The sequence below is a fragment of the Eleutherodactylus coqui genome, chromosome 2 (assembly GCF_035609145.1).
Source record: "Eleutherodactylus coqui strain aEleCoq1 chromosome 2, aEleCoq1.hap1, whole genome shotgun sequence".
In the NCBI taxonomy this organism is placed as follows: Eukaryota; Metazoa; Chordata; class Amphibia; order Anura; family Eleutherodactylidae; genus Eleutherodactylus; species Eleutherodactylus coqui.
In genome coordinates this window covers 60,031,625-60,048,860 of record NC_089838.1, presented here as the reverse complement: position 1 = coordinate 60,048,860, position 17,236 = coordinate 60,031,625, and the positions used below count along the sequence as shown (strand labels likewise).

The window sequence follows — 17,236 nt, the reverse complement described above, 5'->3', positions numbered from 1 at the left end:
AGTAGACCCAGAGGTCTGATGGGTAACATATAAAGCCCTTACCTCGGTCAAACTTTTACATGCCTCTTCGTACTGACAGCAGCATGTAAACTGTTAAAACTGGAATCCGAAGTTTTTCTAGTCCCCGATGATAGAGCAAGTGCCCAGCTGTCATCCGAGCACCCACTCCCACAGCACGGGAGACCCATACCAGGATTTTAAAGCAGGTTTGTTTTCCGACAGTGCTGCAGAATAAAGCCCCTTAATGGCCACCATCAAAAGACAATAAGCAGTTAAGACATTACGAATCTAACCAGGGAGATGGGGAGGGGTTTCTTGTTCGACAAATGGCATGGGGAGGGGATGTTGGCTGGGGGTTCACAATGCAGGAGTATCCATTGCTTCTAGCTAGTGCTGGTTGTGATTTGATGGGAGCTGCCCATTGCAGATGGGCAGATCCAGCTTCCTTGAACGTCTAATCATGGCTGAGGATCTTGCGTGATGTACCAGATATTTTTATCAAGTCTATTTCTTTAAATGCACATAAGTAGAAAAAGAGCTCTCCAGCAAAAAGACAACATTTTCCATCATTGCACCCTAACCAAATTGCCTGTCACATTCTGGACATCTCCCATGCATATTGCACCTTCCATGCAGTGCAACATCCTTTGATACATCTCCTCCCCCCCCCCCCCCCCCCCAGCTTTCTCTTCTACTGTGTTGGGCTAGCAATCTCATAATGCATAAAGCACAGCATCACATAACCAGCTAGAGCCAGTACATACAAGATTTGAAGAAAATAGGCAATCATTCCTATAGGTGCTAACATTCATTTTGAGCTCCTGACTGGAGGGTCACTTTAATGTTAAAAGCTTTATTTGAAGTGTGAAGCATGTCTTCAACTGTACTAAAGAAAAAAAAACCAAACACAAAACACAGTATTGGTTTCCAAATTTATTGGTCAAGATAGTTTGAGAAACATCTATACATAAGCCAGGACTGGGAGGAGAAAAAAAAAAAAAAAAAAAAAAAAAAAAAAAAAAGAGTGTGGGATGAGGAAGGGGTAGGGGGGAAAAAGGAAAAAAAAAAATGAACACCCCTCACAAAATGCATAGGGGGAAAAATTTAAAAGAAAATGTATTAAAAGAATACAGCAGGCACAATTCCCTTAAGTAATGTGGAAGCAAACATTACAATATAAAAAAATACAGCTAATGGAATCTACAGAAAAAAAAAGCTGCATGTTAGTTACTATATTTAACAGCGTTGTTGACAGACTGAATACTGAAATATTAACTTACTAAAATTGTCTCACAGTAAGTGTGGGCAGGAGGAGGGAAAGGAGAAAAAAAGGAAAAAAAAAAAAAGAAGAAAAACCCACAAACACAGCCAATGACACTTATAATCCCCATGCAGCACTCATATTCATGCTGCTAGACATTCCAGTGATTCCATTTACTCCTAGCGAGCCTCGTGTTCCACTGCTGTAGTAACTGTTGTTTAAGCCACTTTGATTTCCTAAAAGGAAGGTTTAGAAGAGAGAACAAAAAAAAAAAAAAGTTACTGACAAGCTTTAGAGATTACTTACATTTGAGTGATTGAAATAAAAATTGTAGATTCATAACCCACTCTAAGGCTTTTCACTAGCGAGAGTGAATCTTTAATGCTTATCAGACATTTCATGAACTACATGGATTGTGTATCGGTGTGACCTGGTGCACATACCTTTGTTATGTTCCTGAAAAATGCCCTCGAGCTACTGCTGTTCTAACCCATCTAATCTTCAATGAGTAGAAAACCAGCCTCTGCAGTTAGACATTAGACAGGGATGGGATTGCAGAGGACTGGGGTAAAGTTACTTTCTCTGATGAAGCCCCCCTTTAGACCATTTGGGACATCTGGAACGATTATCCAGAGAAAAGGTGAGCGCTACCCTCTCCCATGCCAACAGTAAGCATTCCATTCATGTTTGGGGTTGCTTTCCATCCAAGGGAGTGGGCTCACTCACAATTCTCCCCAAGAGCACTGATGTACGGCATCTAAACATTCGAGAGCAACTTGATGAACAATGTTTTTTCCAGTATAGTGGAGCACCATGTCACAAGGCAAAAGTGATAAGTGGCTTGGTGAATTACACACAAACTTTAGATCTATGGCCAGGAAACTACACAGACGTCAATCCCATTGATGACATGTAGTTCGTTCTCAAAAGGCAGATGGACAAACACAAAAATTGTGATAAACTCCAAGCACCGAGTAGCCAAGCAGACAGAATTCGGCCCAGAAGCTGCTACCCAGCATTGCAGAGCGAGTTACAGAAACCTCATGTATATGACCCCATTCAAAAGAATGGGGTTCACATTGGTGCGTCGTCAAGTGCAGAAAATCATGCTATTTTCTCGATCGTGTGAAAGCGGCTCAAGGGTATATTCACACAAACTTGTTTCCCACAAGTTACATCCAATTGCGATATGGATGAAACGTGCAAGGGAAAATAATCCATTGATTTCAATGAGTTAATTCACAGGTGATTTTTCACTTGCACCAATAGTACAAGATGGTGCCCAAAGATTGGGGGCAATGGCAGAGAACAAAAAAAAAACAAAAAACATGCACCGTAGTCATAGAAAATCCGAGGTTTAGGAATGCAGTATTTGTTTATGTTTTTCAGATGGATATCACTCACCTGTGTGATTGCACCCTGAACATTTAAAGACCGAAGTAGCAAACTTTTTTTTCCTTCACAAAAAAAAAAAATTTTTTTTTTTGTTTCCAAGATCTAAGCTCTTAGTTTTAGCCTTTAACCAGGTTCAAAAATTGTAGGTGCAATGTTTGAGTAACAATTAAAAACAGGAGTATAGATTACAGCTTGTTACCATCTTATCTCTTTGCACAGCTTGCAGTGACCCCATGATGAGATAACATGAAGTTAGTCTATTATCACTCTTACCAATGAAAGAGGTTATATACTCCCATTAGATTGTCTTCTAGAAGAGTCAGAATGTGACTAGTTGCATATCCAGACACTCAAAACCACTTCAGATAGTTTGCAAACTCCAAGACTCAAGGTCTGCTCTAAGTTTAGTTAAACTTTTGTTGAATGTTACACCGAAGGTGGTGCGATGCTTAGGCTAATCGCCACAGTGTGCAGGTTTTCAGCGCACAAAAAATCCTCAGCATTTAAAGTAGCAAAGTTAATGATATTTTCAAAACCTCACTGCAGAAAAAAAAAATAAAAATCTGCATAAGACCAATGTGGGAATTGATATGCGGTACGCATTTTAAATCCATGGCTTGTCAACTGTAGCACCAAATATACTGCAGACTCCACTTATGAGGTGGTGAATTCCACAACAAAGTCAGTGTTACAATGGTGTGGCTTTTGATGCAGACATCCCGCGTGGGCAAAGCCTTCAGGCAGATATGCAAACGATTAGAGCTGTGGTGTGATTAGATGAATGGTCTTATCACCCCAGGTCCCAAAAGTGGTTCCCCTCTTGCCCTTTAAAAAGGCTCCCAGAGGTTCCTTGTGTATTGGACCTTTGTGTCCAGTTGTGTAGAGCTTGACGACCACTAGATTCCTCTGCGAAATAAGCGCAGAGATTTTGCCCAGTTAAGAGTATGAGAGGGGGCACCTTATTGGAATGACAGCAGCTGGACTGTTTTGCTGTCTGCCATCCAGACAGGCCGCACCATTATTTCAGGCCCCTGGCTGAAGGACATTTGGTCTCACAGCGCCCATTAAGTGCACTGCCTTTGACACCCACCATCGCCTCCATTTGCAGTGGTGTTGTAAATTATGAAGTTTAACTGCTACAGGGTGGAACCAGGTTATTATTGATGAATCCAGCTTTAGTTGGGGCACCGACAGCCACGTTGGTGTCTGGAGACCTAGGGGTGAGCGCCCCAACCCTGTCTTTGCTGTGGAGCAGCACACTGCCCCCACTGCTGCTGTGATGGCCTGGAGGGGCCTTCAAGCTTTTTGCAATAAAATTATTTTTGCTCTCATATTGTAATCTCTTATCAATGTTACAATCAGTGTTATTCAATTCTGAAATTGATTTTTTGACAGCGAGAGATATATATCTTTATCTAGATCTTTATCTCCCACTGTCAAAAAAACCCAAAACAAACAAACACCTAGGAGTTTTCAGAATTGAACACTGACTGTAACATTGATAAGAGATTACAATCTGAGCAAAAAGATTATTTTTATGGATATAGATATCCATCTTCCTTCTAGATCAAAAACACATGCACTAAACGAATGTCACCATACTTATTTCAACTATTTTTGATGCTCTATAGAGAAAATAGATAAGAAAAATGCAGTTTGTAATAGCATAGAAGTCACTATAAATTATAACTAGTATAGGAAAATTGAGAAACCAAATAGTTACCATAACCACTTAAACTGGCTTGACTTCCATAGCCTGCTCCATAGCTGCCACTCATTGCCTGTGATCCAGGACTGCCATAGTTTGTTTGTGTGCCCGCTGCTAAACACATGAAAAAAGAAAGTTGCATAAAAATATATTCCTAGAAAAGCAATAAGAATATAGCTTAACACCTTAATGATGCAGCCCCCCTCCTTTTCTCTATTTCTGGTTTCTCCTCCCTACGTGAAAAATAAAAATCAGAGCTTATTTATGAATATAGTCTGAACTTTTTTTGCAGGGAGAGTTGTATTTTTCAATGGCAACGCAATAAAATAGAGAAATTTATTTAAAGTTTCAGTACATTATAAATGGAGTGAGATCGGGAAAAAAGTAATTCCATCTTTAATTTGGGTGATGGTGCAGGTTTGTATGATGACGAAGATAATAAATGCATCTAGTTTTGGCACTATTACTTTTAACAATATAAATCACTGAAGCAAAAATTAAAACGTTTCTGCTGCCATAACCATTTTTCTGTTGGTGTGAGATCTTCTTGGAGGACATAGACATGGGCATTTAAATGTTGCTGTCAGAACCAACAATGGTATTTAAAGATTAAGAGCCATGATCAGTGTGAACACCGATCGCTTATATCAATTGTGTATACAGCAGGATAGTCTCCCAATCTTGCTAATCCAGGAAAATGTATATATCCTGGGGCATAAAGGCGTAAATGGCTGGTACTTTATTTAACAATCACCACATTGCATTAATTGCTTGGTTTGGGTCTCTGTCATTCCAACAACTTCCAAAAGCTTTGTTTCAAAAGGAATTAACCCCCCCCCCCAATTTTATATATATATATATATATGGATGGAATGCTTATTGAGCAGTTTTGTCATATTATATTATATATCTTGAAGACAAAACTGCTCAATAAGCATTCCTGCAGACCCTAGCATTCAAGTCTGTTACTGGTATAACCCTTTAAAAGGGACACAAAAGAGGGTAATTTCCATCTCCCAGCAATTCCTCCATAAACCTGCTCCTTCTCCTTATCCCACTATCATATACACTTATTCCATTAGTGTAATTTTGTGCAATAGCCATCTATAGCAAGACATAGTTGCGTGGTTTAGGTTAACACATACCAAGTCCTCCCATCATTTGGTTGCTGTATGCACTACTAGATCCGCCAGCTGTTGAATTAAGAAATAGCTCCACATATCTGTGTTCTGTAAAGATAAGCAGAAAGGAAAACAGGGAAGGGTGGGGATATTATTTTTAAGTGTCACATGCTCAATAACGTTTGACACTGGATGTACCTGTGCAATCACTACATGATTATTTTTTTTATTAAACTCCTAAAAGACAGTATGAAAATTGTACAGCCTATTCTATAATGAAGCAGCTTTCCATGAGGCACCCTCCAGTTCAGTATGTAAAGTTTACATCAATACTGAATATAAAGTGAATACCTAGTCATACTTTCTTCAGCTTACTCTCAAGTTCCTTTGATTTCATGACCGCTCTTCATTTAGGTAAAATGCCTGGAAGCTTCTTATACTACCCTATGCACAAGTGCTGATGCATATTTACATGACTGAACTATGCATTTTCATCCTTGAGTTTTTGTGCATGTAAATATGCAGTGATCGTGCATAAAAGAAATACAGGAATATGTAATTCAGACTGAAATAGAACATGCTGCAATCTTTTTCATGAAAAAGCATATTTGTAAACCAATTTAAGTCAATGGGGTTTCAGCACTGCTTAATACACTTGTGTGAGCGAGCCCTTAATATGAGTCAGGCCATCAACTCCCACCTTAGTAGTTAGTGATTAATGTAAAGGATGCAAATTTCAAAGTGATACAAGTTTTATCTATATACTAACTCCCATTTTCCTGAAAGCCAGATGCAGGATGCATGGAGAAAGCTAGTTTTCAGCATCATGTGCACATGCCAACTAGTGTTTATCAGCATACATGTCAGTTTTGGGCATGCACAACAGGGAAATTGAAAGATGAGATAAACAGTCATCGACATCGGTCTCCTTTAAAGTAATTTTTTTGGTGGGGAAGGTGCAGGATGGACACAGTTTGTTAAGTGACAGGATACAGTTATGCACTAGACAACTGGTTTGTCCAATGTGAGAAAAATACTTAGGTTCTGAGGTAGTCAACTAGGAGTATTAGTAGTATGTAAAATGCATGTTTTGTAGGTCTGACAGTTGAATTGATTTCTTACGCATATTTGCTTTATCTTTGGACATTGCGGCCACAGCATCTTCATGAGTTGCAAATTCAACATCAGCTTCTCCAGTTACTCTCCCATCTGCCCCTATTTCAATGTGAACTCTGACTGGATTCAATGGAGAGAAGAACTGCAGACAAAGAAAAGATTTACTTGCAGATTTTACAGAGTGCTTTAGAAAAAACAGCATTTTTATTAAAAAAAATAAAGATTTAATTACATGTGAATCAATAGCGAAAGATTAAACACTTAATGGTGGAGAATTAGAAAACAAACGCAAAAAGAAAACTGGTACCCATAGCAACAGTTACAGCACAGATTTCATTTATTTTGCTCTGCAGAAACAAAAGTTGAGCTATTAGTTGCTATGGACAACAAAGTGGTTATAAATCCACCCAATGTGCTAGTCTGTAGCTCAAACTGGGTGAGGAAACACATGGACAGTGCTTAACACGAACATTACAGGTCCTATTAGAAGCCTAGTTTAGATTAACAGTGGATATCCAGGGAGACTCTTCAGTAACTGGTGAAGTCTTTGCCACCGCTTCTGTTCCACAAGTGCCTGGTGGCTGTCCGACTTTATTTCTGGGCGTTAAGCAAAGATGTACTGCAATTTTATAATAGGGCTGGGTAACCTTATTTAATTAATTTGTCCTTTCAAGTGCACACAGTTGTGTGTTATATGTAGTTGTTGCAATACAGCAGCAAATTAAGATTTTATTTTTAGGCCATACTGCCCACCCCAAGAATAGGGGCATCAGTTTGGCTGAAGACATCCTTTAAATATCTGGAAATATTGAAGTGTGAATGTCAGAAAGGACCAGATTTGAGCAAGCAGAAAACAAGTCAAGATAGGACAGTAGTTGTCCATTTTCTAAAAGTAAACAAAGCTGTATATCCATTGACAATGTTAAAGTTAAACATTTTACCGTATATATGTCAGTTTCTGTTGCTCTGTAAGGGAGACCTCGCATATGCACACAGTGACCGGTTGTGCTTTGAAAGCTGGATCCATCTGCATATCTATGGTCAGAAACTGTTAAGGGAAGGAAGAAAAAAAAAAATGCAAGTCCATCAATCCTTTGCCTGTTTCAACAGTAAGTTGCATTATTCACAGCACTTAACTATAATGCAAAATTTCTTCCTCACAGCAGGTCATCTTCTCCAACGTATCTTGGCATAAGGGCTCATTCACATGGACGTATTGCCCCCGTGTATTACACACGCGTATTTCCCGTGCATAACACTCAGTGAATGAAGCCAATGAAAGTCTATGGCATTTCATTCACACTTGTGTTGGAGGAACTGTGAGGGGATATCTGTATAAAACACATGAGAACTAAATCTCAGCATGCTCCATTTCTCCACAGCCCTTCAAGGGCTGCGTATTGCAACATCGCCCCTTCGCAATACCTGAAATTTTTTATTTTAATTTTTTTAAAGTCACTGTGCACGTCTGTGATGTCATAATCCTGGGCTGAGATGGGCACTGCGCATGCCCGTACACAATCTCTGCCAGCAGAGCGTAGGGGCTGCGATGAGTACAACACTGCAAAACTAGCTGTGTTAGAGCTCATTCAAATAAATATATGAGTACAACGCAGAGAGGTGAACAGTTAAAGAAATCTGCACACATTGTTATATACACACACAGGCCATACCTCTTCCAAATCTCTGGTCTGTACCAAACGCATATTCATTGTATCCGTTGTACTCCTCATAACCACTGTAGCCTGTATAATAGAAGAAATATATAAAATTCTAGTGGAAAAAACCCAGATAAAGAATTGTCACAGAGCGGTCTATTCTCAATGGTGAGGGAAGCCATGGGAAAGGGATATTTTTATCTTGAATCCTCCCCACATCCTCCAGCTTTTTTCCTGTTAGCCACTACATCTAGGCTCTAAGATAGGATTTTACAAAAACGGTCAAGCACTATGCAGTTTATATAGCTCCCAACCACTTCTATTGGATAAGCAAACTGTAGAAAGGTCAGCTTCGCCGTTTCCATAAAACCTGGCCACATCAGGCAGCCTGAATAGTAGGGATTGGTTGAGGGGAGGGAGTTGGAAATGTGGGTCCTACCTCTGTGACCCACACCTATCAGATTTATGGCATATCCTGCGAACATTCAATAAGTGTACAAGATAGGAAAAAATGCTTTAAAATGGGATTTCTCTGTACAGTAAATCTATTCTTGATGTTTGGTGGGGGTCTGATATCAAGCACTCCTGGCAATCAGAATGAAGGGACTGTAGCAATGCAGAAAGGAGGGAGAAAAAGAAAAACAAAACCAAAAAAACACGACACTTAATTTATACACAGCCTCATTTAGGAGCTTACCTCCCCCATATCCACCACGCCTCATCCGATCAAATCCTCTTCCCAAATTATTATAACCTCTTCCTACACCTGGTCTGTCATAAGGTCCTGGTCGCTGCATACCAAAGAGCTTTCTGGGAGGATCATAGTTTGTACGAACCTCTGCTCTACTGCTCTTAAAAATTTCTATATACCTGGAGAAGTAGGGAGGAAAGGATAACAGAAATCCAGTAAAATACACACTCAAAAGCTACATATGTCAATCTGAAGTATGACACTATGAAAATTAAAATTTATATTTTAATATAAAGTTTTAAATTCACTGTATTCTTTAACATTTGTCCATATAAACTGTTCTTTCAGTATGGTGCATGATTCATTATATTAGTAAAAAAAAAGCTATTTTAAAAGCACACATAATCTGTATAGTAGTCACAGGTGCTAGTAAACCCATTGTGACAATTATCGGTTTGCATTTTGTACCATATACTGTACATAAATAAAACAGTCAATCACATTTTCTTATGGCAATACTAATCTAAATACATGTAAACGCTTTAAGCCAGTATAAATTCACTTTAGAACTTTAACTCATACACCTTTTCACATTACATTAGCTAAAATTAATATTCTGTCAATGATATGCAACTATACCATAAGAAAAGTGACATCCAACCATCCATCCCCACCTGTGCCCTATTCTCTCCTTGTGTTTCTTTAGAGCCTTTTCAGCTATTTCCTGTGAAGCAAACTGCACGAAGGCCTCCCCCGTACTCCTCCCCTGGAAGTCCACCGGCAATGTTATCCCATTTGGCACGATTTCCAACCCTTCAACCCAAGGACAAATAACCCCAGTGGGGGGTTAACATTTTATATTTATAAATATAAGGAAAAATAAAATTACAAGCCCACACAGACAATTCTTTTCTTAAACACCAAATAAAAGGGCAGCGGCAAACATTTACTAGGATAATTTATTTTTTTAAACCAGCCACCAGTTAAAAAAAAAAAAAGGTTGTGTAAGAAAGTGTATTTGGAGACACACTAAACTTTCTTGAAAAAAATGCAGTCGTGAAAAGTTTCCAAATAGATGGGAATGCACTGAGGTTGGCGCAGCCAGAGCATATTATGGCATTTGCAAAAGGGTATGCCATAAAAGCCTGATGGGTGTGGGTCCCAGAGGTAGGACCCACACACATCTCCGGAACAGTCCCCTCAAGACACCTGTCACACCTGCTTGGGATCAGAGCAACATCTAAACAGGGCTGCTACATAAAGTGTGTACAACTTCCTTAGAAGTGAATGGGAGTTACAGAAGCAGCATAACTTACTGTGCTTGCATTCATATCTATTAAGTTTCGTAAACTGTGCAGAACAGCTCTGCTGGCCATTTCCCGAATTCCTGGCCAGGGTGGGTGGCTCAGAGTTGCTAATATTCCAATCTCAGCCTTGAAAAGCAGAGATGGGAATATCTGTTTAAGCTGTCCAATTCACCAAGACAATGAACATCTTTGGCGTTTCAATGCTCTTGGATATAGGCTGGTTTAACAGTTCTATTGTAAATATTTAAACAATTCAAGGTTATTGAGGGAGAGCAGGTGAGACCAACTCCCCCTCCAATCAACAACTACACATAAAACAATCCGAAATCTTTCTAGAGGGCAAAACACAAAAAGATATCTAGTGTCCATTAAGTTGTGGTGCGCTGGAAACTTGGGTTATTTTAAAGATGTTCCCAAAAAAATAAAAATATTTATGCGCTCTAGTTTTGAGGGAGAAAAAAAAAACAAAAAAAAACACACCTCTGCCAGAGATCTTAAAAATAAATACAGTCATCTTGGAAAGCTATACAAGAACATGGTAGTGCATCTATTTTAGAGGCTGTTCATATCTTTTAAACCATTTGTCAGTGTATACATTTTTGTATCAGCACTTATTAGAAGTTACTGCTTAATGTATCCAAAGGCTATAGTTGTCAAACTTAGTTCAAAAGTGCATATTTTGCTATTTTTGTAGCACAGAAGAGTGTAGAAAGCCAGCAAACACCTAGGTGGGCATTGTAGCATACCATGCATTTCTAACCCATAGAACTAAAATTACGCTCAAAAGCAAACAAAAAGTTTCCGTCTGTTTAGCATACACTTTTGTTCTCAAATGCTTAGAGGAGAAAAAAAAAAAAAAACAGGCAAACTACAAAACTTTAAATAATTTGGGGAAAATTTGACAGATGTATGGAAACACGCTAAAAAAAAAAAAAGGTTCTCATGTTTAACGTAGATACTAGAAGTGCATTACAGTTAGCTGATACTTCCATTTTGTAGAGGTTTTCCTGTGTATTTTAAATAGCATTCAGCAGTACCGAAACGTTGTTTTTGTGCTACTAATTCAGTCCCTGCCATGTTTAATGCAATGAAAAAACACCAGCAAGGTTTAGATTTCCTTTAAGCCACAGGAGAACCTTGTAGTATATTTTTGTCAAAAGGAGGAAAAAAATAGCCTATTCTCCATAATTACCCAACTTTTTTTTCATATATTAAAATATTATATGTACCTGAAAAAAACTGAACGATTTCCTCCTTGCTGCAGCCAAATGGTAGGCCTCTTAAGCGGACAAAGCCATCATTTGCGGTGTCGGGGCTGTTTGGCCCTGTGTGCTTCAGAACCCAGTCCATTTCAACACTGTTGGATTTGAAGACTGTAATCAGAAAGAAAGGCAATTAGTGCAAGTCTTAAAAATCTTTTTAGAGGGATCAATTAAATCCTCCGATGAAATTTTGACAGACTAATAGGACTGGAATAGGCCGTTTTACCTGGTCAAGTAGAAATCTTCCCCAATTGTTAAATGCAGAACTTATTTACCCAAATTCTGATTGAAAAATAAATGCAGCCATTGTCAATCTAATGAACCAGCCAATATGACATGGTTCCCAACTGCTCTGGACCCGGTGAGACTGTCCAAGAAGACGTCAGTGTCTGTCACTGTCACTGTCAGACCCCATCACTGTGCTACACAGTATAAAGCTGTCACATTGCTTTAGCACTTCTCAGATGCCTGTAGGATCAAGGAAGTCACGGAGACTGATAGCTTGGAGGCACAAAACAAACACCACACCTTAATATTCATCCCTTTCCACGTGTCTCCTGCCAGGGCAATGGGTCTTGTCATTGGTGTCATGGTTGCACGCTGCAGTCGACCTGTGTTGACCCATAAACAGGCTGCTGCAGCCAATGACTGAGCTTAGTGATGATTGCCAAGCTGTCATTGGCTGCAGCAGGTTTACTCTGTCATTGGCTGAGTGCAGCCTGTAAACAAACTTGCGCACCAGAGACCCAGAGCTGCAGCGGTGGACTTGCAGGTAGAGACGAGTATCAGCTGTCCGCTATGTTTGTTAAAAATACAAGCCATCTTTGACAACCCCCTCAAGACACAAAATACAAGAAACTTATTAGAGTTTGGGTTAAATATGCCTTTATGTGGGTTTCTACAATGAACTCTGGGGGAGGGCGTTTTATAGTAAATTTTGCATATCAGAAAAAAAATAAAATCGAAGAAGCCGTGTGAAATGAGCAGATTGTACCATTGAAAAATCACAGCATGTCAATAAATATACATTTGGTTAACAATCATATGGGCCTACAGAATGAAGTCAACTTGTCATTTATATTGCATGATGAATGCCAAAAAAAAATAAATAATGGAACTGTCATATTACCAAAAATGGGATCAATGAAGACCACAGTTCATACTGAAAAAAAACAGCTCCCTCAGCACAAAACAAACAATTATTCTCTTTTCTTGGGCCACTCTTTAGGATGTTGAAGTGTTTTTCTGGGAATTTTAATATGGTCTCTGTCCATGCAGCCTGTGCTAGGAGAGGGGAGTGCATCTAGGAGGTCCGCCTGACAGAACCCACGGGATGGCATTCGGCTCTGCCGGTTTCCCCAGGCTGTATGTATAGCGGCAGTTTTGTCAGTTTCCTGAACAAGCCCTGCAAACTTTTCTGAATGGGAATATCACATTTTTCCAGCTACTGTTTTACACCACCAGCACACCAGTCGCTAGATTCATTCCAAACATGGCAGTGGGAGCCAGGTGGTATATTACAGCGGGTTCGTACAAGCTCCTTGAGTCTGCTCCATGCCAGCACTGGACGTGGGCAGAAGATTCTCTTCCTGATGAGCTGGAAATGCCACGGGATAGGAAGGGTTTATTACATTTTTAAAGAGTGGCCCAACTGCATGATGCCCGTGTTTACACGTTACAATCGCTCATTTAAACAAATTTTGGGCAGTAATAATCCCGTGTAAATGGGCCTTCAGGCCTTATGCCCACAGACAATTGAATTGCAGAATCCACACTTTCATTGGGCATCTGCAGGTAATTAAATACCTGCGGATGTCCTTTTGTCCTGGAGTGTGGATCACACATGCGGGAAAACACCCGCAGCACGCGCCATTTTCTGCTGTTTTCCACAGATTTTGTGGGAAAGCAGGAGATAAAAAAAAAAAGAAGGTATTGTTCAAAGGAGCGAAGTGGAACAATAAACGGTCAGTGTAAACGCTGCCAACAACGATTGGTAAAGGTTTTTGTTTGTTGTTCATTTTACGCAGACGTAAAAACCATTGCTGGATTGTTAATTACTGATCGGTCTCACCCATACAGTGAATGACTGAACGAGCCGACTATGTATCTGCTGTATAAGCGGGCTGCATTGTTCACAGGGTCTCGCTTTTGATGTAAACAAGCCCTTTAATTAGGCTGCCGCATTTCTGATGCCCCCCTAAGTGAGCATTGCACGAAGAGGGGCTAGAGTTATGTAAAGTGCATCCCAACAGGCCCCCCATGGTGATACCACCCCCTCCAGATGGAGCAGGCATGCGGGACCCCCAGCGCAGCGGCGACCCCCAGACGCTCTTTACAGAATACTTTTACACAATGGTTTCATCTTACGGGGGTTCAGCCCGCTGTACCAGCGAGCGAGAAGGACTGAGCAATCAGTGTTTAAACTGAGTGATTAGTGAACGAACCAGCAATGATTTTCACGCCTGCAGCAATGAGTGAACCAATTATCGCTCTGCGTCTACGCTCAACATTTAGCAATCACATTCAGAAGATCCAGCGATTTCTTTTTTTCTTGTAAAAGCACTTTATAGGCTTCTTCACACAAGCTGCGCAAAGTCAAACCAGTATGAAATCCCTTCTTTAGTTTAGTCAGAGGAGCGCTGCTGGGAGGTAAACAATACATAAAAGTTACAGCCGTTCCATCTTTTGGTGTTCCCTCGGGAGGCCCCGCCCCTTGTTTTCAAAGGGGACCTTGAAAGAAGCCACATGGGCCTCGCAGGCCATGTGCCGTGCCTCACCGGAGCATGTGGTCCATCACACAGGCACTGCATACCGTGGTATAACACTCCCAGTGAACGCAGGGGGCCTCATAGATGCGCTTCATCCTGGCATGAGATGGCGCTTTCCAGTGGAGTGTTCTATATTTCGCTGTTTAGTGAACCTCATCACAATGGAGAGCGCTAAAACACGCCGCCAGCTGCAGGTGAAAGTCATGTTGCAGCAAAACGTCGCATTAACGTGAGAGCGGCCTGAGTACTAGTTCACACGGCCTCGTCCTCATCGCGGCTCCTACGCTGTGCGATTGGCACTGCCCAGTGGGCCTTCTCCCCCAAATCCCCGCTGAGTATTAAACGCCATCCATTCGCAGCATCCCAATAAACAGCTCCAACACAGGCATGAAGGAAAGCCCAGAGACCCAGTGCCTTAATTCACCATGTGTGACGATGCGCCCGTGTGAATGAGCCCCTGCACAGAAACAATGGGATCGGTCGTCCAAAACACGTCGCATCTCTGCAAGGAGGAGAGAGCACCCCCCGCCACGGCGCACTAACCGGCGCGAGAGCGGGCACGGCGCACTAACCGGCGCGAGAGCGGGCACGCTTCTCAGCCCGTCTCCCATATGCTTTTGTCTCCTAGCAACAGGCATGAAGCCGCCGCACACACAACCGCGCTCCGAACGCAGTGGGTACGACGGGACAAGCAGCGCCATTACCACACATAATATACACAGGTGTGACTGACTGTACCGCCACCCCACGGACCGCCTGTTAGGTGGGCAGATACCTTCGGACGCACCCGGCAAATTAAGCCAAAAGTCACAAATATGAGCAAGAAAAGGAGAGAGAAGCGCTGTGAGGCGGCGGATAGAGCCCACCGCGGCCGGGGACTGCAGCGCACGGCCCGCACGGCCTACCTTCCACATAGCGGTGCCCCATGGTCTCCCGGTCTTTCTTCAGACCCAGATTGAGATCCTCTTCGCCCTCAAACTCGACGAACGCCTCCCCGCTGGGCCGGCTCTCCCGGGTGTAGATGAAGTGCACTCCGCAGCTGCCGTTCAGGATCTTGGAGTCTGCGGAGGAGAGGAGAGTGAGCCCCGCAGCCTGCCCGGCCAGCCGCCGCCATCACCCCCGCCCCGCCAGCACACTTACCGGCGAAGAAGTTCTCGATCTCCTCCACCGTGCAGGACCAGGGCAGACCCCGGATCTTCACCACGTAACCTTCGCCGCCTTCCGACATTTTCTCCTCGCGGCTGGGACGGGCTGGGGCTGCAGACACGTGACCGGGCTGGCGTCACAAAGACAAAATGGCGGCGGCGCTCTTCAACGGACAAACCTGCAACACAACGTGAGCGCTCAGTGCCTCCCCTTCATGGCGTACACGGCCTGCCAGACTCACACAGTCACCCCCGGCCCCGTCACATTACACCGGGGCACACAACAGAAAACACGGCGAACCGCGCAGCAGGCATGGCGGCACCCGTCTCCCACACCCTGAGACGTACCGGCTCCTGTGGAGGAAGAAGACCCGCGGCGCTCACCTAGTCCACAGCTGCTGTCTCCGCCGGCTGGAGCAGTACTACTCAGACGGCCTGCGTGCTAGGAACGAGACACACTCCGCGCATGCGCAGTGCCAAGGCCCGCCTTTTATCTCGTCACCACAGTCCCTCACAGCGGAGTGCTCGTGTCACGTGACCTTACCGGTCCTACCGGTCCTGCCGGCGTGCCTGAGGGCTGGAGGGCGAGTTTCACAAAATGTGCCCCTCAGGACTGTAGTTTAACCACTTAGTGACCAGCCTATAATTTTCGCCCTAAGGTCCAAGCGATTTCCATGGTCGCATTGTAAGAGCCGTGACTCATGGACTATGATGGGTTGTATAAGGCGTCCCTCACGCGGCCGAGCGCAACTTTTTAGGGTCGTAAAACTCAACACAATATTGCGCTTGTAAAGTACCTGCAGATGTGAGGCGTTGTTTTCTTTAAAAACGCCTCCCATCATTTCACGTAAAAGTAGGGATTCTCCGGCGCGGCTTGCAGCCACATTGGGGGATCGGCGAGTGTTTCGCATTGTTGGAAAACGCATGCGATGCATTTTCCTGTTGCATTTAAAACAATGGACGGTGCATTACGAGGAACGCGAAAAGATAGGACATGCCACGATTCCTTCCTGCAACACGATACGGGGAAAAAAATAATAAATCGCTCCTGATATGACTCCTTTCAAAAGAATATGGGTCATATTTGTGTGATATTTGCGTTTCTTGCAATGCACAAATCGTACATAATTTTCACGGCCCAAGGATGGTTTCACAGCTGTGTTGGGGATTACGCTTTGGTGCTCCGTTTGGGGGAGAGCGATATCCCCATGAACAAGCGATTCTGTCTCTGGACGGAACCAAACAATGCCGGGCGGACCCCCTTGAGCGAACAGCGCCGGGCGGACCCCCTTGAGCGAATAGCGCCAGGCGGACCCCCTTGAGCGAACAGCGCTGGGCGGACCCCCTTGAGCGAATTGCGCCGGGCGGACCCCCTTGAGCGAATTGCGCCGGGCGGACCCCCTTGAGCAAACAGCGTCGGGCGGACCCCCTTGAGTAAACAGCATCGGGCAGGTCCCCTTGAGCGAACAGCGCCGGGCGGACCCCCTTGAGTGAACAGCATCGGGCAGACCCCTTGAGCGAACAGCGCCGGATGGACCCCTTGAGTGAACAGCGCCGGGCGGACCCCCTTGAGTGAACAGCATCGGGCAGACCCCCTTGAGCGAACAGCGCCGGATGGACCCCTTGAGTGAACAGCGCCAGGCTGACCCCCTTGAGCGAACAGCGCCGTGCGGACCCCTTGACTATAATGCATGCAGTGCTTTTTCTTACAGTATCACTTTTATTTCATTTTTTTGGAGGGGGAAATGGAAGAAATATTCAGAAATTCCACAATTGTTTTTACGCCATTTGGTAGATAATCATT

The 17,236-nt window shown here is 43.0% G+C and overlaps 1 protein-coding gene across 3 annotated transcripts; it reads right to left on the bottom strand.

Moving 5' to 3' along the window:
- Window positions 1-920: 920 nt before the first annotated feature.
- Window positions 921-15,920, bottom strand: LOC136611423 (heterogeneous nuclear ribonucleoprotein H-like). 3 transcript variants are annotated; one of them, XM_066591038.1, is made up of 12 exons: window positions 15,817-15,920; window positions 15,428-15,611; window positions 15,193-15,348; window positions 11,487-11,630; window positions 9,625-9,763; window positions 8,957-9,129; window positions 8,275-8,346; window positions 7,543-7,649; window positions 6,608-6,743; window positions 5,510-5,593; window positions 4,380-4,478; window positions 921-1,497 (listed from the first exon to the last, which is right to left on the bottom strand). In XM_066591038.1, exons 2-12 carry the CDS (start codon window positions 15,513-15,515, stop codon window positions 1,379-1,381), a joined length of 1,317 nt encoding a protein of 438 aa, XP_066447135.1. In that variant the 5' UTR covers window positions 15,516-15,611; window positions 15,817-15,920; the 3' UTR covers window positions 921-1,378. The 3 variants fall into 3 exon arrangements, with proteins under 3 accessions (XP_066447135.1, XP_066447134.1, XP_066447136.1); XM_066591037.1 differs by having other exon boundaries at window positions 15,781-15,913; XM_066591039.1 differs by having other exon boundaries at window positions 4,380-4,475; window positions 15,781-15,913.
- Between the last annotated feature and the right edge of the window lie 1,316 nt (window positions 15,921-17,236).